General features: G+C 43.3%; 1 protein-coding gene across 2 annotated transcripts in view; it reads right to left on the bottom strand.

Annotated features, from left to right (window-relative positions):
• Positions 1–27,576, bottom strand: part of PDGFD (platelet derived growth factor D) — a 228,385-nt gene that overhangs the window by 57,670 nt on the left and 143,139 nt on the right. The window contains exons 2-3 of one of the 2 annotated variants that reach the window (XM_028105720.2): positions 13,953–14,157; positions 10,810–10,990 (exon numbers count right to left, since the gene is read on the bottom strand). In XM_028105720.2, the coding sequence (XP_027961521.1) occupies positions 10,810–10,990; positions 13,953–14,157 (386 nt within the window). The remainder of the gene's footprint in view (positions 1–10,809; positions 10,991–13,952; positions 14,158–27,576) is intronic. The other variant, XM_028105721.2, reaches the window with a different exon arrangement.

Below are 27,576 nucleotides of genomic sequence, written 5' to 3'. Positions count from 1 at the left end.
ATAGAATATCAGGACCCCAGAGACCACTTTTCCATTGTAAGAAGCCCTGAGTCTTCCAGGCTGCAGACTTTCTTCATGAGAAATAGAGGACCCGAACCATGTCTGCTACGATGTCCCAGTTACACAGTCCGAGGTAAGAACGGCTGAGGTCAGGCTGCTACTGATGCAATTATAATGCTCCGTGAGGCTGAAAAGACAGACTTCACAATCAGAATATCGGCTTCCATGCCACAATCCCCCTGACCTCTGACCCCAACAATGGCCCCCACTCTTCCATCCTCACGTCCACCCCTCCAATGCCCAGTGAGTCCTGGACCAAAACAGCTAAGGCCCACTGGTATGTTGGTATGACTGCAAATCTCTCAGGTCTTAAGTCTGGAAAAAAACAGGCAATGGGCTGTTAGTACATCTTCTCTTTGTGCATTTCTGGGGATTGTTTCTTATTGTTTTTACTCCCAAACTATGAGATGCATCATAGGAGCTCAAGAATATGTGTTGGTTCAGCTCAGTTAAACATCTTGAGACCTACTTACAACAATACCCTGTGACAGACCTTCTGGAACAAGCCACTCTCTACCCTCAAGGAGACACAGTGAGATGTGTACAAAGATTTTTATGAAATAAAAAAAAGACTGAAAAGAAAGACATCAAAATATTCACAGAGGTTATATTTGCACCCAACTACTGGTGTTTTTATTTTCTTTTTTCTTGATTCCTATTCTATATATTTCCCAAAGTATCTGGGTATGTGTTCATTATTTTTTCTTTGAAAAACTGTAATGTTGATAAAGACCAACAATCTGGGAGGAGGGAGTGAAGGGAAATAAGCTAAGGACAGGTAGTAGTTTTGACATTGAATATGCTTTGACCGAAGAGGGCTTGGATCTTTGAGGACACAGGTATAGATACAGATGTGAAAATAAGATAAAATAGCAGGGATGAGAGGCGGAAAGTCCTGAGGTAGTTGGGTCATCAGGGAACAGTGCTGCTTGTCTGGAATGAGGAATGTACAGGGAGGAGAGAGAACTGGCTAGGATGCTAGCTTGGGATCGGAACACGGAAGGCTCTCAGTACTGGAGTGAGGCGTTTGGACATTAGGTTCACAGGAAATTGGAAGTCATTCACTGGAAAATGATTTGACCCCAGCTCTCCTGTAGCAGGCAGCTATGTTCTGGACAGACTGAAGGTAAGGGAGACAGGAGGCGGAGAGACTAATCAGGAAGGGATCAGCAGGACCCAGCCAAGAAGCAATGATTACTTGATTATTTATTCATGTATCTCTCTCTTCCAGAGGTGGCTCCATGCCTTTTTAATCTCTTTTTGATTTTTTTTTTTTGCCTGCCTGACCCCAATTTTCAATTGCAAAATAAGGAAAGAGTCACTTGGAATCTGTAGCTCAATATTTTCACAGGTGACAGAAGCCATGTTGAATGGAGGTCAGCCTTAACGGGTCCCATTCTCACTGATAAAGGGGACATTAAAGGCAGTTATTTTCAAGACGAGATGAGTCCTGTCTATATGATTAATTTCTAATTCCTTTGTTCAGCTGGGAGAGGAGACTGGCATTGCCCTGAAGTTCTCAGGACCTTCAACTCCCCAAAGTGGCCGATCTCGAGAGAGGGAGCAGGTCAACCAGCTCTCCTTAGGATCAGAGCTGGGTGGGATTGAGTTCCCCAGGACTGTTACCAAAGATGGCCGAAAAACACAAGCATAAATCACGGTGGGCTTGGACCCTTCACGGAGCACACTGCTCTCTGTTCGCTCTCCTGGAGGGGAAACCTTCTGTCTGTGCTCCTGCCTCAGTTCACAGATGCGGAGACATCCACAAACATCTTTGGCCTCCTTCGTCACAAATGCCTTCCCTTTATCACTTCTTCTGTCCTGCTACGCTTCCTGCACCACATCCCCTTTCCCCATTTCTCTCTTGGGCTGCCTGCATTTGACTCCAACCATCGGGAGGCTCTCGGCGCCCCTCCATCTCCTGGCCCATCTGCTGCGCACAGGTGGACTTAGAGTCTGCCGGCCTCACCGGCTGTCCTGCCTGTTGGTGAGTACTTGGGACCAGACCTATCATCTTCCACGCAGGGGGCGGGGCATGTAAGTGCACCCCAGTCTCTTCTCTGGACCCCAGACTCCTCGAAAGAAGCCCTGGGTGTGAATTTGCATCGCAGGAGTAGCACACTCCCCTCTGGCTTTGGGTCCCCGGCAAGTTCTCTAGTTTTACAAGAGAGTCTTGAGCTTTGGCATTTCTTAGAACACCATGAATAAAGCTGCTGTTTTGGTGATTTTTTTGGCTTCTTGTCTCTCTTTTCTACCGGCTAGAATAAAGGAAGTATAGTTAAGTGGTTAGCAACTGTAACCTCCAACACTTTGAGAGAACTCATCAGGATATTCTGAAATGCCTCCCCCTTTTTTTTCACCTTTGTGCCTTTATTTAGGCAATCCCCTTTTCCTGGGGTGATTCCCTGTCTCAGTCCAATGGTGGGCAACAGAATATGTGACCCCAAGATATGTCACTTTGGCATAAAGAGTAGTTTGGGCTGAGGGCAACTGAGAAGAAGAGACATAACTTCTGCCCTCCCCTATCTGCCTAGAAGCAGAATATAAATTTGTAAAGGGGCCCCCACGCCCCTCTCTACCAGAAAGGGCAGAAGTGAATCACCAGAGACAACTCCAGACCCTTACCAGCCTGGAGGCACCAGAGAAACCTACAGAACAAACCTAACTGGCCCTTAGGTTCCATTAGCCCCCCCCCATATTTACCTTCCCACAGTTTGCTACCCTGCAAACTCAAAAAGTCCCTTTCCTTTGTCTTGTCACTTCTCTGAAAATGTATTGATCTTTTGTCAGGATGGAATTTAAACTCCAGTTCCAACTGCCCCTCTGGAGTTACTCATCGCGGAGTGCTTCCCTGTGCGTATGAGATGCACGTGTTCACGCACTTGTGTTTCTCTCGTTGTTCTTTTGTCGGTCTCATCTGCAGGGCCCCAGACAGAGGACCTGGGAGCACAGAGGGGAAAACAGCTCTTTTTCTCTCTTCCACCAGCCAGCCCAGCCTGCATGAAGTTAAGTGCCCCTCCTTTCTGTGTGTCGCCCAATGTCCCACAGGCATTTCTTCACTGCAAAGCCCAGTGGTTTATAATCGTGTGCCTTTCTCCTGCACAGGACTATCATTTTCTTCTTATTATCCACAGTAAGTTCTTATTTATTTATTAGTGAACATTAGGTAGAGGTGTTTTTCACTGAGGTTTGCTTCATAGCTTTTTAAGAAAGAAATAGGGCTCTGTTTTAGGCATATCTTAAATATGCAAGCTTTCTCTAATATAGTTGAATGGCTTTTTCCTTCATTTTTCTCTTTTTCTCCAGCTACCAAAATATTAGTGCATCAAAGACCACAGTATAGAGAGCAAGCCATAGGTCTGTAAAGAGGCACAGTCACTTAGAGTCACTACAACTTTCCGGGTCTCAAGGACGAAAGTTTACTCGTAGTATGGCCACATAATTACACCCTAGATAAACAGGATGCTGCCCTGTCCAAGTGTCATTAAACTCCCTCTCAAAGCTGGAAATGTGTTTACTCAGCACATGCGGAGTCATCTGCTCATGTGATTAGCACATGGGGTTTATGAGCAAAATGAATTACAGCAGTAAAGTATTATTTCAAACACCGTGTTGGAAATGACGAGTCAACGTGGAAGAAAACATCCCCAAAGTCAGGTAACGCCCACAGACAACATGTGTGGGGCTCGGAGCTGCATCTATAGACCCACAGGACATCATGGATGAGAGGTGGGGGTTCCCTGAGATTTTATGCACGATTGTAGACAGATTTCCTTTTCCCTGGAGGGCCCACAGCTTTCGTATCTCATGGATAGCGTCTATGTGTGAGCTCTGTGACCACAGGCAAACTCATAACCTCTCTGTGTTTACTGTCTCATTTGTAAAGTTACATAGCCTGTGTCCATTGCCGCATTTGTGAAATAAGAAGGTTGGCCTCAGCACTAGATCTCGACGATGCTGCAGCTCTATTCTCTATTCTTCTTGAAACCCGTCTTCATGCAATGCATGGTTCAGTAGCAGACTGATTACTTGCAGCATGGCAGGGCCTGAATTAAACACTTCATGGATTCAATCATCACGGTAACCCAAGTGGTTGGATGCTATTAGCCTCATCTGTGCCAAGTTATCAGTTTCTAGGAGGGCAGGGACTTTGTTTTCTTCAGTACTCTCAGTCCAGATGTGGCTGAGGGCGCATAGGAGGTGCTCAGTAAAAAGCCTGCTGAATCATGCACTGAGGCCAATGTATGACTAGCAAAAATGCCCAGAATTCAGCAGGGCCAGGTACTATCATGGGATTGCATCCACCTCACTTTTTCGTCTCCTATTCCCTAAATCCTTTCTTTTTTCAATTTACCTGCCCTCTTCTGCTCCCCACCCCCATACCTCCTGCAAGAGCTCAGATTCCCCTTTTCATTCCCTTCACCCACAATTTGCTCCTGGACCTCACCATACCTTTTGAGAAATTATCCTTTGCTCCAAGATTCTACTAAATTTTGCTCTTCAGTCTCTTGTGAATTCTATTAAAGTTTTCATTATGTGCTCAGGTTTTAGGAAAGCAATCTGATTAAAATAATGAATTCACTTCAAAATGTTCTATGTAATTAGTGAAATTTTGGGACGTTTGTAAAATTTCAAATAAGAGCATTTATCCACCCGCGCCTACAAGGTGGTGCGACAATGAGACTCTGTCCATAAGACTGTGCGCTTCAACCCACATCCGCTGAAGCCACTAGTAGGCTTCCCAACCTGGCAGCCCACTTCAAGGACACTTGCCTAGGGCTTTCAGAGCATGCATCTGTCCCTCTTGCTCAGCTCCCCTCCTGTTTGTTTAAGATTCATTTATGTGAGAGAGAGTGAGCTCCCTTGCACATGTTGGGGGGAGGGACAGAGGCAGAAGGAGAGACTCTCAAGCAGACTCCCCACTGCGCGCAGAGCCCAATGATCCCATGACCCTGAAATCATGAGCTGAGCCGAAGTCAAGAGTCTGATGCTTAACCAACTGAGCCACCCAGGAGCCCCTGCTCCCCTCCTGTTTGACCCTGACTGTGCCCTTGGTCTTCTCTCTGACCCACACTTTGTTTGAAGTCTTGTTGAGACTTTCTTCATATCTGCACTTAGCTGACTGTCTAAGTGCTGGAACCCTTGAGAGAGAGGCACAATAAGATGGGCTGAGATGAAAACACGGAATCTCCTTTCTCATCTTGGCTGAGAGGAGTTAGGTGCTGTCCTCCCTCCCAGCAGCCTGAATCCCAAGGCACCAAGAGAATTATTACTGTCAAGGGAAAGAGGTCTTCTCTTTCCTGTTTCAGGGTCTTAGGATTTGCTGTTCTTTTTGCTCATGGCTTCTCATGGGTGTTTCCTGCCCATCTTCCAGGTCTCAGTGCAAACTTCACATCCACGGATCTTCCTTGACACTCCAGCTGGACTGGGCTCCTGTCCTCATCACTGTCCATCACACTACTCACTCACCTTCTTTCCTGCTTTTACTGAACTTCAAATAATTTGCTTGTAAATATGTACTCACTTCCCTATTTACCTACGTGTTTATTGTCTGTACCTTCCACTACCATGCAAGATCCCAAGGGCAGAGACTCTGCGTGTGTTTTTCACTGCTGTGTCTCCAGGGAGCTGGACTGAGCCGGGCACAGCTCTCCGTAGGCACTTAATGAACAGCATCAGAGTCTATATAGCTCCCAAGCCTCCAGGAGGGTATATTTATAAGGAAAAAACTGATGGAGACAGCTACTGTGAGATCACCACCCTGACCTTGACTGTCCTTGGCTCTATATACACGGTCCAACTGTGTGGCCAGAGTCCCAATACATGTTCAGAATATCCAACAATTTTTTTATCTGACTGTGCAAATTAAGACTTTCCACACATTTTACAAAGAAAGTGAATGGGGTTCTTCACTCTCCAGCTTTGTCTGAGAATTCAGCTTCGGGGAATTAGGATGAACTGCCCATACCATTAGTTTGTTTTTGCTCAACCAACTGGTAAGGTTTAGTTGAACAAAATTAGAATCTGCAAAAGTTGTTGGAATTGAGAATCCTATCTTATTCAACTCCTTTTTTTTATTCCTCCTTTTTCTTCTCTTCCTCTTCTTCTTTCCCTTCCCCTCTCCTGCTTCTAAAACCACAATTCATCCAGAGTTTCAATCTCAATGGAAATCTTAACTTCACCACTTAAAATTAATTCAAACTACAGAGATATATAGTTAAGCAACTGGCCTGATAAAATTGCTTTTTAATTGTTTATAAGAGGTACTAGCAAATTCCAAGTTATGAAATAACCTACAATTTGTTAATAAAAAATAAAGTTTCTGAATAGCTTTAGAATGACTTTATGTTTTTGTTTTTGAATTTTAAAAAATGTACCTTACATTAAACACATATGTGCACACACACAAACAAAAGTTCTCATGTTTGTTACAATGTACAATAAGATGTTTCTAACTTGGATGGGAGGAAGGGACTATGGTTAGAGGTGTATATATATATGTGCATTCCTCTCACTGACACCTGCGCTGTTTGTTTAGGACCGAGGAGTTCACTTGTCACCTGATATGTTAATAATAATACCAATGATAATAAGAATAGTAGATATTTAAGTAATTAATAAGTTCTAGGCAGTTTACAAAAGTTCTCTAATCTAATGCCTGCAACTACTTAATGTCTGGCAGTATTACCATCATTTTATGGATGAAGAAACTGCAGTAAGCCGTAGAGCTGAAATTCATACCGTTGGTTGTTGACTTCTCTGAAAAGCATCCACTGGGAGCCTTGTATTTGGATACCTTTCCAATAACCTACTTAATGGTCTTCAAAAACAGATTCCTGACAAGCCATCCATTCATTCCCCAACAAACTGTATCTGAGGTGGGAGAGCCTCATTTATTTAGACAATCACATCTTGCTAACAAGTATTTGAAAATAATTATGCCCTCTGAAGTTTACCTATTCTCCTCAGTAGAGTAAAAATTAAGGAAAGAAGGCTGGGGAGAATCACAAAAAATGAAATTAGGCAGTTCTATTGAATCATATTTTATCAGGATAGAGTCAACTCAACAAATACACTAGCTAGCCATGTAGAAGGCATGTGTAGAATACTCACAGGAATACAGTTGTCCTACCCTTGAATAGTTCATTACCATTGTTGAAAATAAGACAACAGGCTTAAAATGGAGTCACTTATGCTAAGCTCCAGGTTACCAAACTGAGACTTAATTATAGTGCTGGCTTTCCCAGAAATGGAATCTTAAACCAGTCAGTCAGGAATCTCCTGATCAACACTAGTTATACAATCTGCCTGATAGACCCCTGCTATCTTCCAAGGAAAAGTAACCTTGCAGTAATGAACTCAGTTTTTTGCCTAGTATAACCTCCTTGTTTCTGCTCCCTTCTGCCATAAAAGTCTTTCTGTTTGCACAGCTCCTCGGAGCCCCTTCCTGTCTGCTAGATTGGACACTGTGTGATGAGTGAATCACTGAATAAAGCCAACATAATCTGTAAAATTTACTCAGTTGAACTTTGATACCATTAATCTGAAGAGAAAGATATGTACACAATTAGTGACGGTAAATGTAGGATCATTAACGCCATTATTTACTGACCACCAAGTATGTGTTACCATCTAAAAACCACACACCAACGCCAATTATTAGCCTCCTTTTATAGATGTAAAAGCAAAGGGTAAGAGACTTGTTTAATATCAGACCATTAGTAAGTAGGGAAACCTTGTTCATCCCAAAGGGAGCTTTACAGGAAAACTGGTCCCCTGAGGCTACACAGCCTTCTCTAAAAGAGACTGGGACAGGCGCTGTAGAAAAAGGTAGAAGATCGAATTCCAAGCTTATCAAACACAATTGTAATACATGAACCACTCCTAATGAAAAATAAATGATCCTGATATTAACCGTTAGTCTCCCACACTTTGCTGGAATGACAAACTGACTAAATATGTACACTGGACTTGGTATTCCAAACATATGAGCCGAGACCATGTAGATTTGATTCCAGTGCACAGGGCTCCTGTGGTCCTGGGCACCTATTACTTGCAGCCCCAGAGAACATCCCCGTACACCCGGAGGGTCACTGAGGTGTGAGGAAGAAAGATGTTCCATGGGAAGCAGAGATGTGAAAAGGGAGAGAAGAGAAAGGAGGTGGTCATGACCTATCGAGATGGCTACTTGCCATCTTCCCAGTGAACTCCGACTCCTCAGGAACTACTCTCAGGCTCAAACGTCCTTGGAACCTACCATGCCTGAAGGTAGGGTTTACAAAACAGCTGTCTCCAACCCTTAGAAGAAGTTTTCTGGGTCAGCATAACATTGGAAAAATAATAATTTCGATATCACTTAAAGAGGGTTTGCCATTTTTAATCCCCCTGTCTCCATATTAGCGTATAGTTGGCCAACTTTAGGCTTTAAGCCCAGTCTCTGTAGAGTCTGTTCTAAACACTGCTTTGAAGTCTCTGCAAGTACAACTTAAACACAAATAAAATGATCTTCCCAATACACTGTTTGAGCCATAGTGGTCTTCTATCCCTGTTGAGCAAGAATCAAATGAAGTTTTATCAAAAGCCACAGAGATCTACAGTCTATACACACGCTCATTCTACCTCTGGGGATTCAGCCACCAAAGCACTTTGGCTCTAGGTGGTCACATATAGTGCCAAAAGCTTTTAGGAGCAGAAAAGCAGCCCGGAGCTATTCTCAGTGAATGCAGACCAAGAGGTCAGCAGGGAAATATGCAAAGAAGTGATCATTATCGTCATTCCTAAAACCCACAACTGAGTGTCCTGGTGGAGGTGAATGAGTAAGGGCGTGGAAGGATGCCAGTTTCCATGCCGACTACAGAGGCTGTTCAACAGGCCACTTACCACTGGCTAGTAAATGAGTGAGGAGCCTGCACCATAACCCCAAACACCTCCAACAGGAGAATTCATTCTTCCCTAAATCCATACCTGTACTGTCTTTTCTACCAAAAACAAAACCAAAAAAGGAATTATTTTGCCTTAGAGACACTGTATTAGAGTTAGGGTATTTCTAGCTGACTTACGAACCACTCGATGTAGTCGTAACCAAATTTCTACAAAAAGTATATCCATTAGCAGGAATAGTGCTTGGTATTTTAAGGGAAAAAAAGGTCCTTCACTAAGCCTATCCATCATCATTCCAACATGCCAAGCCTGCTTTGTCCATGAACAGCAGAGAAGAGATGCACCACCGGACACATTAAAAGAAAGAAATGTAGAAAGCAAAGGGTCACACTTCAATTTTAATGCTGAGCAGCACTGTGTGTTTGCAATAATGTAAATGTTGCTTGATGGATTATTTTAGGATTAAAACTGGAATCAGTGTCACCTCATGCTATTTTTTCATTTATTCTGATGTAGAATTCACTTAGTGTTTAATAACTCACTATAGTGTAAAAATAAAAAAACAAAACAAAAAACAACCACCCACATCAGCTATAAAAAGCAAGGTTTTTTTCCATTCAAAATTTAACATAAGAGGGGAGCAAAAACACAGATTGACTCCATTCATAGCGCTGTGTTCTATTTTGATATCCATACTTTGAAAAGGGCCAGAGTCAAGTTGAATGGGAATAAAATGTGTTTGTGGGAAAACAAAAGGCATCATGCTATGAACATGAAGGATTCATGGATTTCTAAGACAGCAAATAGGTAAAATTATCCCAGTGTCTCCCTGAGCTTAACTCATTACTCATCGTTCTCACTCCCCATGGGTTTGTAACTGATGGTCATCCCCACCAGATTATAAACTCCAGGGGTTCAAGAACCCTGTCTGTCCTGCCCACTTTTGTAGCCACGACACCTATCGGAGCGTCTGACGACGAGCAGGAACTTTCTAGTGTCTTACTAATGACCACGTGAGTAAAGCAGACACCTGACGGCGTGTGACTGGAATTAACGACGATGTAGATTTTGACTCAATAAGAGGCTGAGCAGTTTCCCCCAGTCAGAGCCACTTGGAGTTGGGGATGGCGGCCGGCGTGTTGTAGGAGAGGCGAGATCACACCTAAGCACGGGCACAGCAGCCAGTACGCAACTCTGGGGTCCGTACTGAGGCTTTACGATCTTCAAGAGGCTGGCTACCTCTGAGGCTCTATGATCATAACACAGACCCTTCCCCAGTTTGGATCAGAACTTAAACTAAAATCATTCAGACTCTTCTCTGGGGTTGGAATTACACAGACAACTTTTTGAACCAAAGATGGTCAACTCTCAACTGCCTTTTTTTTTTTTTTTTCTTTTTGGCTGTACATTTATCCTACTTTAGCTGAATCAAAGGTAAAACTGCTTTACTATCAACTATTTTACTTTCTCTATTTACCATGCTTCCTTTCAAAAGGTGTGGACCCGTTCTGCGTGGAGCCCTGGGTGTTATACGCAAACAGTGAATCATGGAACACTACATCAGAAACTAATGTTGCAATGTATGGTGACTAACATAACATAAAAAAAAGAAACAATGGTAAAAGTTAAAAAAATAAAATAATAAAAGAAAAAAAAAAGGTGTGGACCCGAGGGTTGACTTAATCGATCCACAGTGGTGTTCCTTACAGAAGAAAGCTTTACTGTGTTGGCTGTAGGGTAGGAACACAGCATACCACCGAGAATTGGTGAAGTTCACCCTCATACCACCGCATTTAATCACAGAAGATATCTTCATACCTCATAAAACCAGTGTCTGCTTTTAATCGCAGGGTGGTTTAGGCTACTTACCACAAAAGAATAATAAATCTTGAATCCAGGTTTAGCCACAAAGTAGTCATCAGACTTGAATGTTATTTTAATTTGGTTCGTTCTTGATGTTATCCTTGGAGGGACTTCCTTGTGTCCACACCACCGCCCTCTAATTATGGTACTGGTTTCAGATACATCTTCAACTTCCACAAAATCATACCTAGTTTCAATTTGACATAAATAAATGTGTTTTGATTACAGTAGACTTTGAAATTCATACTTCTACTCAGAAAATAAAACTAACATTTGTGGCTTCTCATGACCTACTAACTAAAATGAGAATTAAAGCCCGCTGAAATTTTGAAAGCAAACCTAGTTTTTTGGATTAAGTTTTTCAAATTCAAACTTCAATAATCTGAAAGAGCCCTGTGCACATTTAGCCACGAGTATTCCCAAATCATCAGTAATTAAAATGGGCCACCTTCTGAGCATAAGGCTTGTAAGGGTTTCCTAGGAGAACTAGTAACTACAATCTATTGTCATCTATTGTCCTATTTTTGGAGATATAGCTCTAATTATATGTCCAAATATTTACTATATAAAGTTTTTCAAACAAATTCCCACTTTGAATTAATTCACCACATTCAGTGCTTCCTTAAGAAAGGACCTGTATCTACACAGCATATGGAATCAGCATCACATTACATCATCCCATTATAGAAAATACATGGTAGAATAAAATAAATCAATATTTTCTCTTTTTGGAAACTGTCTTTTGGAAGTATCATATCATAAAATAGGACAGTTTTCATAGTAAAAAGCATTATGACTTTGGGGAGGGATGCGCCCTAACCATTCCTGGAAATATCTGGGATGCTTAAACCAGTGTGTGAATATGCTGAAGACCATAGTTTCAGCTCTGACTTTGGGCAGAGAAACACAGAATGCCAAGGTTAAGGACAGGGGACAGTCCCTCTCTGAGTGTCCCATATAACCTTTCCGTCGCACAGTGGAGCATCTTCAGTGACAGTGTACACCTTCTAGGGATCATCTCTCTTACTTTCAGACACCCCAAATCTTGGGACAGTCTCCTTGGTGAGCTGAACTACCTGACCTTCAGTTCTGGGCATCAGTCTCTGCCTCTCCCCAAATGACACGGGATGCTAAAGTCACAGTGCAGAGGACGAGGATTAGGGTGAGGAGCGGCTGCAAGCTCAACGCACCGGGGATTTTCTGTCGCGACTGCCAAAAGGAATCAGCGTGAGAAACATCACAGGTGAATGTGAAGGGAACCCACCACAGAGCTCTTATCGAATCGGGGAGGGTAATCGCAGGAGTGGGTGAACTCATCACACACGATCCAACTTATCACCCACCCAACTTATCCAATGTCCGTATCATGACTACCTTTCATTGAAGTGACTCACGAGTCCCTTAATTCCTTTGCCTCAGTTTCCTTATGAGCAAAATAAGAGGTTTATACAAACTTACTAGCTGGATATCTCTAGGGTGTGGTGTATATTAATTAGTTAATGTTTTTATGGTGCTTGAAAGGTGAAAAGCACTCACAAAGAATCATTATTCAAGCAATAAAATATTACAGTGTAAACATCAAGGAGGCTTTGGAACAGATGGTAGGAAATCAATTGCATTTTATTTTATATACAATATGCGGTAAATCATAGTTACTGCACAAAGCATGAGTATACTTGAAACTGTTAATAACACCATAGGTTACTTTCATTTTTTTTTTTTTTTTTGGAAAACACAACGTCAGTGTAATTTTTACTCTGGATGAAGTCAAGAGAGCATCACATTAATTCGCCGGGAGGGTCTGAGGCTCTGATGTGTCTCCTTCCTGCATTCCTCTCCCGTTTCCCACATCATACTTCTCTACCTGCCTCCGTAAATTTGGGGAAGCAACTGGATTTTGATGAAGGGCCCCGAAAGGAAACCACCCTAGCATCTTCTACTTTCAAGGCCGGGGTGCTGAAAGAGCTCTCTCCCTACCAGGATCAAAATCCCAGCTCAGCAGCAGAGACCTGCCTTCCCATCTGGGTCATCATCACCTCCTAGTCTCCAAAAAAAAAAAAAAAAAAAGTCTCCCACCATCTCTTTTTCCAGCACAGAAAATGAGTTCTCCCTTTCAATGTTGAAACACGAGATCTGCTTGAGTTTGTTCTCTTTGTAAATATTAACGGGCTCTTCTGCCTGTATTTGTGTCTGATTTCTGGCATACATTACCCTCTGTGATCCTAGAAAGTAATCGTCACTGCTGTTATTCTTGCAAACAACAGCCATGTAATAAAAGCTGTCAGCATAATAAACATGCAACAAAGGACGGCCAGATTTGAGGCACCCTCTTTTTCTGAGCCAAAGGGAAATAATGCTGCCGAAAGGATTTAGCCGTTGGGCAGGGCGTCGGCAATGGAGAAGGAGTGCGTGCGTGCGGTGAGGTACCGGGAGGAATCAAACCCTCCCCAGCCTCGTGTGTGCTAATTAGGTGAATATGATGCTGGGCGCAGACCATTCAAGGAACGGCCAGGACCTTCTCTGATAAATACGCTTGGAAGGGAGAAGATTCTCAGGCACAGTGTTTGTCGACCGCTGACCCAGGAAGGACCGGAAACAGACGGTGTGCGGGGCTCCCAGAGCCTGGGGCTGACAGCTGTGAGGCCTGAGGTTTCAGGGTGCAGCCAGGATCCGGGCCTCGCCATCACCCTCCCCCAGCGTGCGCGGGGCGATCAGGACCATGCACCCGGGACGGCTGCCTGGCTGAGCTCCCGGAGCCGAGCAGAGGGGAGCCGGGAGCAGGCTTGCACCAGAGCCCCCGACGTGGCTGTGGGTGATGTGGGACACTGGATGCGTCTACCTGCTCACAAAGGCCGCTCGGGGCCTGGCTGGAGCGGGGCCTACGGGGGGCCCCCTTCTCTGGCAGTTGTGGGCCTGCATTTCCGGGAGAGGCACCAGGTAAGCAGGCCCTCTGCAGAGGCCGTGGGCACTCCAGTGTGTTCCACCCGCCAGGACGGACAGACACAAAGGCTTTTTGGGAAAAGGAGAGGGGCCGACGTGCCTCGGGTAGGTCCTCGGGGCCTCCCCCCAGGGAAGTCTGGTGTGATGCCTTAAATCCAGCTCTTCTTCACCTGGGAAGTGTGCCCCTGAAAGGGATTCTCCCCACTTACCTACAGATATCATTTTCGGCCTCCTCCAGGCCAAACTGGTGGTCGAAGGCAAGCTGTATTCTGGTTTTCTCCTGCGATTGGAGCTGCCAGGTCAGGAGCAGGTTCCTGGGGTAGCTGTTGGGGAAGCGAGGGCTCTGCACGTGGCCGTGTCCTGTCACCTGGATGGTCTCGTCTCTTCGGTACAAGTCTGTGAGGTGATTGCTCTCTGTTAGTAGTCACAACTGGTAGAAATTAGTATGTTGCTCCAATTACAAGAAAGCAAACAAAGAACAGTTTAAAAACATCTCATGTTAAAGCACGTCTCTTGAGTTTTGTCTAACAGCAGAAGGCCAGACGGCAGCCTCCCGGTTAAACAAGCAACATCCACATTCCTTCTACGACCCCCCACCTCCCCAGCCGCTGCAGACCCACACTACCTGCGAAACATTTTGTACTTGGAGAGCTCCTTTAACATAATTTGTGACAAGGAAAATGAACAGTTATCTCGGAACTCGGGTTCATTCAGATCAATATGAAAATAAATAATTTCAAATAGTTCCTCCTTCCATGTAATAAAAAAATTTTTTTCTTTCTTTTTCTCTTTACCCTGACAGCATCACGGCATAGCTTCAGTGGTAAGCACAGGTCGGACTCAATAAATATTGTTGCATGAATGGGCAAGTGAACGAAACACATAAAAGAATCTCACGGGGCTTAGTGACCACTTATTTGTAATTCAAACATTTCCCGGTGGTTTCTCCATCATTAAAATCATTATTTCTTTGCCTTCGTTTTTGGTGACTTAAAGGCCTGATTCTGTTTTTGTTTGTTCGTTTGTTTGAGAGAGAGCACGAGAAGGGGGAGGGGCAGAGGGAGGAGAAGCTGACTCCAAGCTGAGCAAGGAGCCAGACGTGGGGCTTGATCCCAGGACCCTGGGATCACGACCGGAGCCGAAGGCAGATGCCTTTAAGGGCAGAAGGCCCTTAAAGGCCTGATTCTTATTCTAGTTTCTGTGTGTTGTATCGTAAAGAACTTGTCTGGTCTTTGTCCTGGGTTCCCTAACAGGGAACCGCTCTCCCCTGAGAATTTTCCAGGTGAGTGAAGGGTCTTTGTTATTCATGGTGGGCCCTGGGGACCCCACCTGAGTTTACACTAATGAAGTGATTAGCCAACCAATGTGAGCCATGGGCCCCTAAACAGTTCCAGGACGGTGGCTGGCTATAGAGTAAGACCAACCCTGTGGTTACAGGGTTAGAGCTTGGAGCCCTGACATCAGCCTGACCTCCCCATCTCCCTGGAGGAAAGGGGCACTGGGGACTGGGTCCAGGCGTGTACCGTGTACCGTCAGTGATCCTATCAGTCACACCTGCAGAATGAAAGCCCGATAGAAACCCTGGTCCCAGAGGCTTGGGCCAACTTTCTGGTCGGTGTACACACGGATGTGCTAGGAGGTGACGCGTCCTGAGGACGTGAAAGCTTCATGCTTGGGACCCTCCTAGACCTCATCCCAGCTGTCTCTTCATCTGGCTGGTCCTGATTTGTACCCTGCACAAACTTCACAGTAAAACTATAATTGTAACGATAGCGCTTTCTTGAGTCGTTACGTCGGCCTCGCAAATTATCAAACCCGATGGGTTTATGCGAAGCCCTGAATCTAGAGCCAGTTGGTAAGAAGTATGGGTTGACTGGTAGCCCCTCCCAATCTGCAGCTGGTGTCTGAAGTGTAGTCTCGAAGGCGTTGTGCCCTTCCCCTGTGAACTCTGACCTCACTCTGGGTAGGTCTGTTGTTATATCTTTCCCAATATCCAGAGCTCTTTGCATTTTAGATTTTGGCTGTTCAGACCCTGCCATTAGTGGACCTCCTACCACAGCCTATTTGCATTCTCCCGCAGAGAGTTTACTTTGAGGCCCTCTAATTCAGCGAGCCTGGTCAGGGAGGCTTAAATTGCTGGTGGAAACCACTGGAAGGTGGGGTTGCCCAGGGTGGCTGGCAAAGTGTCCCAAATAACAGAGGAAGGAAGAGGGAAGAAGCAAGTGACATGCAAAGGCTTCTCTCCCTTTCACAAATGTTCCTGTGCGGACAGGAATTACAAAATATATATATATAGTTTTTACTTGTTCAGTGTTCAACGTGTTGCACTTGCCCAGTTCGATTCTGCATGGGGAGAGTGCTGGAGGATCACGGGGGGCTGGCAGGAGCTCTTCTCTGGAAACCAGGACATGAGTGACAGCTCTGGGGCTGTGGCCACCTCCAGTGAGCTCAGCCACGCACGGCCTCCCGGGTGCCAACAGACAACGTCTCCCGGCTGACCCTTCCCTCCTCTCCTTCCCAGACCTTATGCTAAAAATGCAGCCATGAGAATTACCTGTCTGCTCATTTGGTCATAGGGGGCTTATAGGAAACGAGTGAGGGCTGTTTGTTAGGAAGAGAGAGATGAACAATCAGCCAATCAATAATCATTTATTAAGTACAGACTGTAAACACAATGTTTTGCAGTGTTTTCAAAGGTAAAAGTTTTGCCTTTACAATTGGTGCCATATTTCCTTGAGTACAATTATTTGCTTAATATTTCTCTAAATTAAATTTTTTTAGAGAGAGAGAGCATGCCTGCACGCGCAAGTGGGTGGGAGGGAGGGACAGAGGAGAGGGAGAGACAGAATCCCAAGCAGACTCCCTGCTGAGCGGAGCCCAAGGCGGGGCTTGACCTCAGGACCCCGAGATCAAGAAATCAAGAGCTGAAATCAAGAGTCAGATGCTTAACTGACTGAGCCACCCAAGAGCCCCTCTAAATTAGTATTTTTAATCAAAAGCAAATGTATTGTAAGATAAAACTTTGTATCAATGTAAATAGCAACTAGATAACCACTTGCCATGAATAGAAGGTACCCGTAAATCTAAATATATAACTGTTACATTTAAAAATATGCATCTGAGGGGTTCACATTGCTCATTTATCAAATAAGGAGTCTGAGCGGCTTGTTTTCCATCTGGTCTCCTTTGGGGATAGTATTCAGCGGTTGTGTGTTTTTGGGATTCCAGATGCTATGTTACGTTTGGCTCTAATTTCGGAGTGCTTCAAGAATAGTCCCTGCGGCTGTGGACCTGAGAAACACAGCGGCCGCACACCTCGCACGCGTTCATAAGCCACGCACAAGGAACGGGAAGCACTGGGTGTAAGGCCCCGGCTGCTCGAGGCCGGGAGATACAGGGCTACGGTGAATACAAGGCGGTGCATGGGATTCTGCGGAGGCATCTGCAAAACACCAGATCGGAGCGGAGTCCAAGTGGGCCGAAGTGGGACACAGGCAGGTGGGGGGACCTGCAGCTTTAAAGGTAAGTGACAGACACTGCTGAGAGCCAGACAGAAGCACCTGCACTCGAAAGAAGTGGACACAGGAAGGCTCTGCAAAGGGCCAAGGCTTGGGGGCGCTGAAGAAGATGAACGGGGAAGAGCACCTGCTGGGGGAACATCTCCTAGGTTCTGACCTAGAAGGGTGGGGAACAGCGAGGCCGCGTCAGGGGAATAAACCAAGCAGAACTTGCAGTTAAAGAAAGGAATGCAAAGGGCTGAGTCAGAGGTAGCAGCCACCAGCTGATCCCAAGGCCTGAGCGCCGTGTGGTGATGCTGCAACCCTGGGAGCTGAGTTTCGATGTGGTGAGAAGGAATTCCAGGGCAAGCCTCAGCAGGCTTCTGGGGACAGGACCTAGACCTGTGCTGGGACAACAGCAGAGGTATGGCGAGGGTCGGGAGGGCAAACAGGAGCCTTGGGAACACAGCCCTCCCAGGACCTGGGCTCTGGCACACATGCCTGGGGAAATCAGGAACAGGGACCACAGCAGTGCGGGTCTACACCAACTGCCCAGGAAAGGGGCAGGTGCAAAAACTCAGCGGTCAGTACTGTCCAATGCAGGAGCAAGACCAAAGGACAATATGCACCGAAAAAAGACCACAGAACTTGGCCGTGGCCAAGTCCATGACGCGGTGTACAGAGTTCTTCTGCAAGAAAGGGACTTCTTTTTCACTAGAACATCATTAAAGGCTAGACTGTCTTCAAAGTACTAACTCAGGTTATACATGAAATGCCTATTTTATATAGATAGATAGATAGATTTTATGTATTTATTTGAGAGAGAGAGAGAGAGAGAGAGAAAGAGCACGAATGAGGGGCAGAGGGAGAGGGAGAAGCACGCTCCCCGCGGAGCAGGGAGCAGATGCGGGGCTCAATCCCAGGACCCCGGGATCATGACCTGAGCCGAAGGCAGACACTCAATGAACTGAGCCACCCAGGCGCCCCGAAATGCCTATTGTATTTTTAAGGAAGTTCTGGTGGGTGTGGAGTGGGAGGCTTTCCTTCTTACATAGTTTAGGTAAGACAAAACTGTATCGAACTCTAACCTGAAGGCAAAAAAAAAAAAAAAAATTTTTTTTTCTCACGTTTTGTGATTTATTTTCCCTTAAAAATCAAAATCCTGCCAAAATACACACATACACAAATATGAATACCAGCAATTCCTTGGCTAGGGCACATTTTGTGCCAGGCATTACTCCAAGCACTTTGCATGTTTCCTTTAGAGGATAAACTCTTTCCATACAGGACCGTGTGTGTTCGCGTGAGCTCTATAACAACCCGCCAAGATAGATATTCTTATTACCACTCTGCAGAGGAAGAATCTCAGGCACAGAGAGGTCAAATAATTTATTTAAAGTCACAGAGCTGGTAAAGGGTGGGGTCAGAAGAAAAAGCCAGCAATCTGGTCCCAGGCTTGATTCTCTTAACCCCTATGCCATAGAAGGTGTTCTTCCTTCTCGGTCTGAAATGTGTTAGAGGCAAGTTTATTTTATTTATTTATTTAATCTTTTTTTTTTTTTTAGACTTCAAATCAATTAATTACCATACAGTGTATTATTAGTTTCAGAGGTAGAGTTTAGTGATTCATCAGAGGCAAGTTTAGATTCTTTGCTATCTGTAATCCACTTTGACTTCTGAGTCACACTGTTTACATATAATTTATAACTTCGTGCGGACTCAGGGCTATTCTCAGCAGAAGAGTTAATAATGAATAACAGTACAGACAGCAACATATCAGGCTTAACCTGGGATTACTACCAAGTATTATATATAAAGTCACACTTGCGAATGAAATCATTCACTTTGGTGTCCGATAGCAGCTAACATTTATGGAGTAATTATGATGTGCCAGGCACTCCAGTAAGTTTAAATATGCTACTTCACTGAGTCTTCACCAGAACCCTGTATGATTAGGAAATATCCCCTACTTCACAAAGGAAGCTCAGAGAATTTAAGGAGCCTGGGTCCTCAGGGCACAAAGCTAGTGGTGGGTCCGCGATTTGACCCCAGGCAGTCCGTCTTCAGAGCATTGTCCTAGCTGCTAAACTACAAAACTATGAAATATGTCATTTTTCATAAAGAATTTTTTTCCTTTTTTAACATTTAAATTCAATTAATTAACATACAGTGTATCATTAGTTTCAGAGGTGGAGGTCAGTGCTTCACCAGTCTGTCACACCCAGTGCTCATCACATCTCTGCCCCCCTTCATGCCCATCCCCCAGTGACCCCATCCCCCCACCCACCTCCCCTCCAGCAGCCCTCCATTGGTTTCCTAGAGTTAAGAGTCTCTTATGGTTTGTCTCCTTCTCTGATTTCATCTTGTTTTATTTTTCTCTCCCTTCCCCGTGCTCCTCTGTTTTGTTTCTTAAATTCCACATATGAGTGAGATCATCTGATAACTGTCTTCCTCTGATGGAATATTTCACTCAGCACCATACCCTAGGTATGTTTATATGTCAAGAATATAAGTTCTTATTTTACATTCTACTTCAGAAAGAAGTTCACATCCTCATAAACTCTGAGTTATGCATTTGATCTTATTTTTAAAGCCAATTAAAATGAAAAAAAACCACAAAAAACAAAAACAAAGCCAAATATTTTATTTGTCTATTCTGTCCCAAACCCTTTAAACAAACTTAGCTCATCCAACCCAGTATCAGAGGAGCTCATGGAGAGTCACTGTAGGCCCCATCACTCACTCTGGCATTCATCTAGAACAGCGGTTCTCCAGGTGTGTCTCTCAAATCAGACTCATTAACATCACCTGGGAACTTACCAGAAATGCAGATTACTGGGCCCCATCCCAGACCTACTGAAGCAGAAAAGCTGGGGTGGAGACCAGCACTGTTTGTTTTAATAGACCCTCCAGATAATTCTACTGCTGCCTAGATTGAGAACCGTCCACCTGGCTGACCACCTCCATCATCCTGCTTGCTATTCCTGACTTACTGGTTCCTTCACCTCCTTGCTGTGACCCTGCACCTCAAGCTCAATTTTCCATCTTGCCTCTCCAGCTCATGGCCTGTCTCGGGCTCACTTTCCTGTCTGTGACCTTGGAACCTCTTCCAATTCATCCTCTCTGGTGCACAGGGATCCGACCGTGAGAGGCTACCTGTCTTACCGATTTTGACACAGAGCACCTGGGTGTCCCCCCTTCATCCAGCTTCCTCCGTGTCATGGAACAGAGACATCCCTGGTTCCAACAGATACACGAGATAATCCATCGTCCCATAACATAACGTTTAAGAGGGAATGGAATCACGAATAATAGCAATACTTTTATTTCTTCTCAGATCATATTACCTATGACAACATAAAATGCAAAGCCCAGATGCTGAGTGGTTAAATAGGATTAAAATACTTGATCCACAGGAACAATCAATGATATAATTACAGACTGCACCACCTCACACAAATGCAGCGGGACAGGACAGGCATACACATTTGCCCCACTGTCCCCATAAGACATCCAGGAGCCAGCAGCATGACTGATGGTCACAAAAGCAAAGAATGGTCACCAGAGGCAGAAAATTCCTAACGTGCAAGGGCATATATTACAAAATTTCATTTGCAAAATGGCTGTGCCATAATTATACAATATATTATAGAAACAACGTTTGCCCAGACTACACTTGAATGATATATAAACCGAGAAGCCCCACTTCTGCTGCTAAACAACCACAATAAGACTACTTAATTTTTGTAGGGAGCAATATAGTTGATAAGAATCCAATTTTGTAAGTCCATCATCAATATAAGTTTATGTAACAAAAAGGGAGGTAGTAAATATCGTTGCTGTCATTCTGTTTTCTTCTTTTAAATTAAATTTTGTTTTGTTACTTTAACAGGTCATGAAACCAACCCAGAGAAGCTGAAGTGATTTGTTGCAAAGCCAGAGGAACGGGAGCCGGTGTGGGTGAGAGTCTTCAATTCAGCTTTGCCATGTTCTGGTGCCGGTGGCTTTCCGCCACAACACACAACGGCATTAGGCCCACTGTGTCATCCTTCTGGCTTCTGTTTCTTAAACTGATACTTCAGGGCGCTGCCATCGCGTGGCGCTCAAGCTTCTGTGCAGGTCCAAGGGACATGACAACCCCCCCCCCCGATTTTCTTGTAAGGGGATGGAGCTGCCAGTGGGTTGACCATGACGTAGCGGTCAAGGGTGAGGCAAAGATGGGGCGGTGGAACCCGAGATCGCACACCTTCAATGGCACAGACGCTTTTCCACCTATAACGTGATTTTATACATAGTTGTATTCTGTCATCTAAAATAAGAGTGTAAGTGGGTAACCTGAACGAGGTGTTCAAACACACATTTAGGACAACCTTTACTTCCTACAAACTAGAAGAGTACCCCGGGCACACCGCTAGTTACTTCGCACATAGATTTGCACTGAACACATTATGGAATAATTTCAATAAATCTTTTAATGTGAGAACAACGTATTCTATGTTTAGCGCTTTTTAAAGCTCAAGTGAGGCTGGTTAGGTACAGGAGATAAAAACTGAAGATATTCAAAGGTGCTTCACTATTTCCTTAAAGTCTCATAGGAAAGTAAAAAGAAAAAGTCGTATGCAGAATATTATATTCCTTGAGGAGAAGGACTATGCCTCGTAACGCCAGCACCTTGCTGGTCTGGGCAAATAGAGACCCCGAGAATACATCTGTTAAATATACTGAATGGCTGGTTACTGCAAATATGCATACTCAGAGTTCTTCTTAAAACCTGAAAGTATCTTGAAGACAACAACAAAAGGCAGCTTTATCAGAAATAAAGTTGAAACATGCCCAAATATTTTATTTCTTTTTTAAAAAAATATTTATTTTTTTGAGAGAGAGAGAGAGAAATGGGGGTGGGGGAGAACAGAAGCAGAGGGAAAGAGAAAATCTTAAGCAGACTCCCTGCTGAGCACGGAGTCCGACATGGGGCTGGGTCTCATGACCTGAGATCAGGACCTGAGCTAAACCAAGGGTCAGACACTCAACCGACTGAGCCACCCGGGCACCTGGCAAATATTTTCTTTTTTTTTTTTTTCGATTTTGATGTAGCCAGTGGGTCTGACATTGTGTGTGTGTGTGTGGGGGTACATCTGGCATCAACATTAAAGGATTATTTTGGGGAGAATTCCACTGAAATGGTCCTTCCTCCTATTCTGTACTATTTCCATCAAAATCTGTTACCACCAGGTTCACGACAGCTACACTGGGAAAACCCAGGACCAAGAAAGAAAAGAACAACACGCTGGAATCAAAGCAGGGGGGTTGCTGTTGTGAGTGGGGGCCGTGCTCAGATCTATCAAGCACCGTACAGTCAGGTGACGGGGCCCAGAGCGCAAGCCTCTAATTTAGAAGAGAAAAGCTCAGCAAGACTAACCAGGGCTCAGGTCTGTGCCTTGCCTAGTGTGTTATTCTTGGTATTACTACAAAGCTAAGTCAAATTATCCTTGCACACCCTCCCTCCATGGCTAACAGCACAGTGTAGAAAACCTTCCCAGGATGCAAAATAGTACCTTCATTAGTAAGACGCAGGGCAGTGCATTATTGAAGATGCAAACGAAAAGTGGGGGAGAAGTGGAGAATATAAAAGAAGGTAGGGCAGGGAGTCTCTAATTTTAAAATGAATAGGTCAATTTGTAGAACAGATCCTAAAACACAGGGATGTTTTAGGGATGCAACTGAATTTAATTAGGAGATAATTGATGGGACATTATCTAACTTAAAAAGCACAGGGTTGGGGTCTCACCATGTGAACTACTAAAGGTGAAAATAAGACTTCGTTAAAAATGTTCATTTAGGGCGCCTGGGTGGCTCAGATGGTTGAGCGTCTGCCTTCGGCTCAGGTCATGATCCCAGGGTCCTGGGATCGGGTCCTGCATCAGGCTCCCTGCTCAGCGGGGAGCCTGCTTCTCCCTCTGCCTCTGCCTCTCTCTCTCTCTCTGACTTTCATGAATAAATAAATAAAAAACATTTAAAAAAATTAAAAAAAAATGTTCATTTAAAAATCAGTGTGAGAGCATTTTCAACAATTTCCCCCCCTCCGTGTTTCCCCAGGTACCGAAGCTTGCAATCAATGACCTAAATTCTTCCAGGGACAGCTGGTGGGGCCATCTTCATTAAAGAAATTTTGGATAAAATCTGGCATGTGTTCCTAGTGAAAACTAGTCTTCCCAAATCCCGTTAGTTCTCAAACAAGTCACCTGTGCTCATTCTGTTTGTAAGCAACTCAAGAGCAAAGCTGATTAAACATCAGATATTTATTTAGAATTCTCCAGCAGAGATTTTTTCTAAGAACTCCAGTTGTACTAGAAAAACCTTTCTATTTATGAATTCGGGGAGGAGGGAGTTGGTTGTCTGCCAGTTATGTATTATTATTATTTTTAAATCACAGTTCCTTTTGGCACAAACCAAAGTGTTAACGTTTTATAAACAAACTTCCTCAGAGTAACCATTTGGAGAGTAATCACTTGATAATTCCGAGCTCAAAATTATTCTTCTTTAAGAATTTGAGTCTATCAAAGTAGAAAAATAAAAAATACCGTAATTTCTTTTTGAACATTTGCCAGAAATAGTCACCAGGAATGTAGTGATGCCCAAAGTACTGGACTGATAGTTACTACTCCTCACCTCACCAGATCTCTTGACGTACAAGGTTTTGTTGTGTTATTGCAGAACACGGAGCAATTACAGGAGCCCCTCCCATCCATGGGACGTACAGTCCAAGACCCCTGTGGATGCATGAAACCACGGAGAGTGCTGAACGCTATGTACACTATGTTTTCTCGATACATGCATACCTCTGATAAAGCTTAATTTATAAATTAGACACAATGAGGGATCAACAATAACTAATAGTAACCTACAATTATAACAATATACTGTGATGAGAGTTCTGTCATTGTGGGCTCTCAAAATATCTTACTGTACTCATACTTTTGGTGATGATGTGAGGTGATGAAATGGACTAAGGTGAATGATGTCGGCACTCTGACGTGACATGAGGCTACTCCTGAACTTTCAACTATACATCAGAAGGAGGATCAGCCACTTCCTGACCACAGATGACCCAGGGTAACTGAATTTGGGGAAAGTAAAATCACAAATATGGGGTGGAGGACTACTGTATACTCTTTCCTTGAAAATAGCTTCTATTTTATAGGTATACTACAAAAACTGATCACAAAATTCCATTAAAATGAAAATTATTTGGGTCTATATTTAGAAAATTAAAGTGAGTGAAAATAAAGATTGCCCAAAAATATCTACACTGCATTTTATCTCATTAGGATAATTCATATTCATTAACTCTCTAATAATTCTCTTTTCTTCTACTGTAGTCTTTTTGTGTTGTGATGTTGTTTACAAGTGAAAGGCATGAAAAAAATGAATCGATAACATTCAGAACTGTGGCAGAGGGGAAGGCCAAGGCTGAGTGGCATGACAGGAAGTACTACAGAATCAAAGGGAGAGACCTTTTCAATTATACTAACTTACTACCTAGAAAACAAGACAATCATAATGACAAAAAGATCTGCTTTAATCACTGGGAACACAGCTCAGAGATATAGAAAGATAAAAGGCAAAATAGAAGGAAAAGTCATGCCCAGGAAAAACTAGATTTCACCTTTTTCCTAGGAAACACTGATTATGAAAACTAATATTCTTACAAACAGCATCAAGGAAGACAAAAGTATGAACTTCGAGTCTTCACAGACAGTGAGAATTTTCCGAAGTTACTTTATGGGGTAAATTTCAGGAAGAAGTCATCGGTCCAACAAAAGTGCCACAGAATTTGAACAGTGTGGAACAAAGAAGATGATTTTGAAATATCCTCATGATTAAATACTTGAGTCGTGTGATGACGACAAAGCATTTTCCCAATCGCATTTGAATAAAGATTCATCAAATCCAAGAGAAAACTAACCGGCTGTTCACATATGGCTTCTAAATTGTGACTTGTATATACCTATCTCCCTATTTGCTATGTACATTATCTCTCATGTAATAGACATGACCACATCATGTGTATCTATAATTATACTTTTTATAGATTGAGTCATTTTTCAATACTGAATGTCATTGAAGTCCCTTTTTTTCACATATTAATATTTCAAAATAGGGAAAGATTGTATGATTACTGTTAAAGGTAACTGTCTAGCTGTTAGGAAATGGAGCAAGTTAGGGCAGAGTTTTGTCTGTCTAAATTTAGTCATGCTTAAGAGATAACTATTCATCTGATTTCAAACTCAGCAGGGAGTTGATGAGTTGCCAGAAAAATACATTTGAGTAAGGGACCTTGACCTTTTTTAGAACTTACTTGTCTTCTTAGAGATGGCAAACGGGTTTTATTTGCCCAGTGGGTAAACTTGAATGGTGATGACCTCCTGCAATACTAACTTAGGATTCTGAGCCTGTATCTATTTTAAGTGGGGAAAATGGAAATGAGCAACAATGTCTGTCATGGGCCCAGAAACAACCCTTGTTTGCATCACTCACATTACCACTGACTCATACTCTAGGTCTCCTCGTTACTCCACACTTAGGTTTCTTCTTACCTGTTCAACGAGATGACAAATTGCTAGGTAATGGTATTAATCACAGTGGCTACTCAACGAATACTTGCTCAATGAATATTTGCTTGGGAGTAACACAGAAATTGGGTGGTTTTCCTGTCTAGGTCAAAGAAATCTCTGGGCAAATTAAATTTGTGTAGCACCTTATTTATATGTTCTTCAGAATATCTGTAAATGTTAGATTAAAATAATTTTCACAAAAAGCTAATATTTACTAAATACATCTCAAGGAAAACAGTCAAGTGCTTAATATTTACTGGTCTGTTTAGAATCCAAGGGAACCTTAATGCATTGGTCCTCACTATTACCACACATTCAGAAAATCCCTTCAATGCATGACAGACAAATTTTCTTCGATATTCATTGGCTTATTTTAGTTGCATCAACTACTTCTAAATAGTAGACATCAGATTTCTGTAACCAGTTAAGCAGATGGAGGGGGAGAACTGGACAGATAAGCTAATATTCTGGATTTTATTCTGCTCCTCACCTCCATGCTTTATACACCCAGTCAATCCAGTGCTGTTCGCCACACACAGGCAAGCTCACCTATGGTCCTCAGCATGAAGCACAGTCCCCAGGATTTAGGGGATATTAATTGAGTGTTTGTTACAAGAGTAAATAAATGAACAAATATGGGAATTACATGAGTTGATAGATAATAGAAGAGACTGTCTTTCATCACAAGTAAGATTACCTGTTTACTCTCTGTAATCTTCATTTTAAAGCAAAAATTTAATAGCAAATGACAGTATCTTTGAGAGGAAAAACTAAGTGAAATGAGACATGGTCGTATATTTGGAGTATATCTATGATAGAGCCAGACTGTCAAACTGGAAACCCGGACATACCTTAACACATAGTGTCCTTTAGTGATTGCTAAGACACTTGCAATATACCCTTGGCATATGAAACGTACGTCACTGTAAGCTAAGCTCACTCTCTTCTTGGACCACTCCTACGGTCATCTAGAATCACTTTTTCAGATGACATAGAGCAAAGGGTCTGGCCTTTCATAAAGGACAATTCATAGCAGCATTTAATGAGTATTGAGAATGATAATGGTGTGTACACACATTGTTAAAAGGAATCTATCTGTGAACTCATACAGGCATGATCACACTGGAAAATTGGAAGACAACTTGGTAAAATGACTAGTGATATACCAGCATCTGTCTGGCTTCCCTGGGAGTGCATATATTTATAATATATTCTCTTACACGACTAGCAGAAAACAATCTGAAGTTATTTTCTGGGATAAGACCCAAAGTGGTCCATCACTCCTTAAGCATTTACTCAGATCTTAGGGAGCGCCTGCTTGGAATCAAGAGTTACTTTCAGACTGTGTTCTAGGTTTATGTTTTCACCCTAAGTCTGACGCCGCATGGTAGAAAGCGAAAGTTCCAGGTTCTTCTGTTAAAATTGTTTTTGCAAAGGGGAAGAAAAGATAGAACTTTCCATTCCCATCAGCTTAAGGCCTCAAGAATATTGCCATGGATCTGTTGCTCTGAACTCTTATAACGATACTTTTTATTTCATTCATAAACCATGAGTAATTGCTTTCAGACTTTACTAGATTTTCTTCTGAAACATAATAAAATTCTAACTTTTAAACTGAGCTACAGTGACTAATTCTCTGTGAGATTTCTGCAGAGACCATATGCCATGAGAAGCTGGCGACTGAAAAACTGCTCTGTTTGTTTCTTAGATTGACAGGCTAC

This window comes from Eumetopias jubatus, unplaced genomic scaffold (assembly GCF_037043125.1).
Source record: "Eumetopias jubatus isolate StellerSeaLion01/CBP00866 unplaced genomic scaffold, mEumJub1_p1.0 scaffold_13, whole genome shotgun sequence".
In the NCBI taxonomy this organism is placed as follows: Eukaryota; Metazoa; Chordata; class Mammalia; order Carnivora; family Otariidae; genus Eumetopias; species Eumetopias jubatus.
This window is presented reverse-complemented; position numbering and strand designations above follow the sequence as displayed.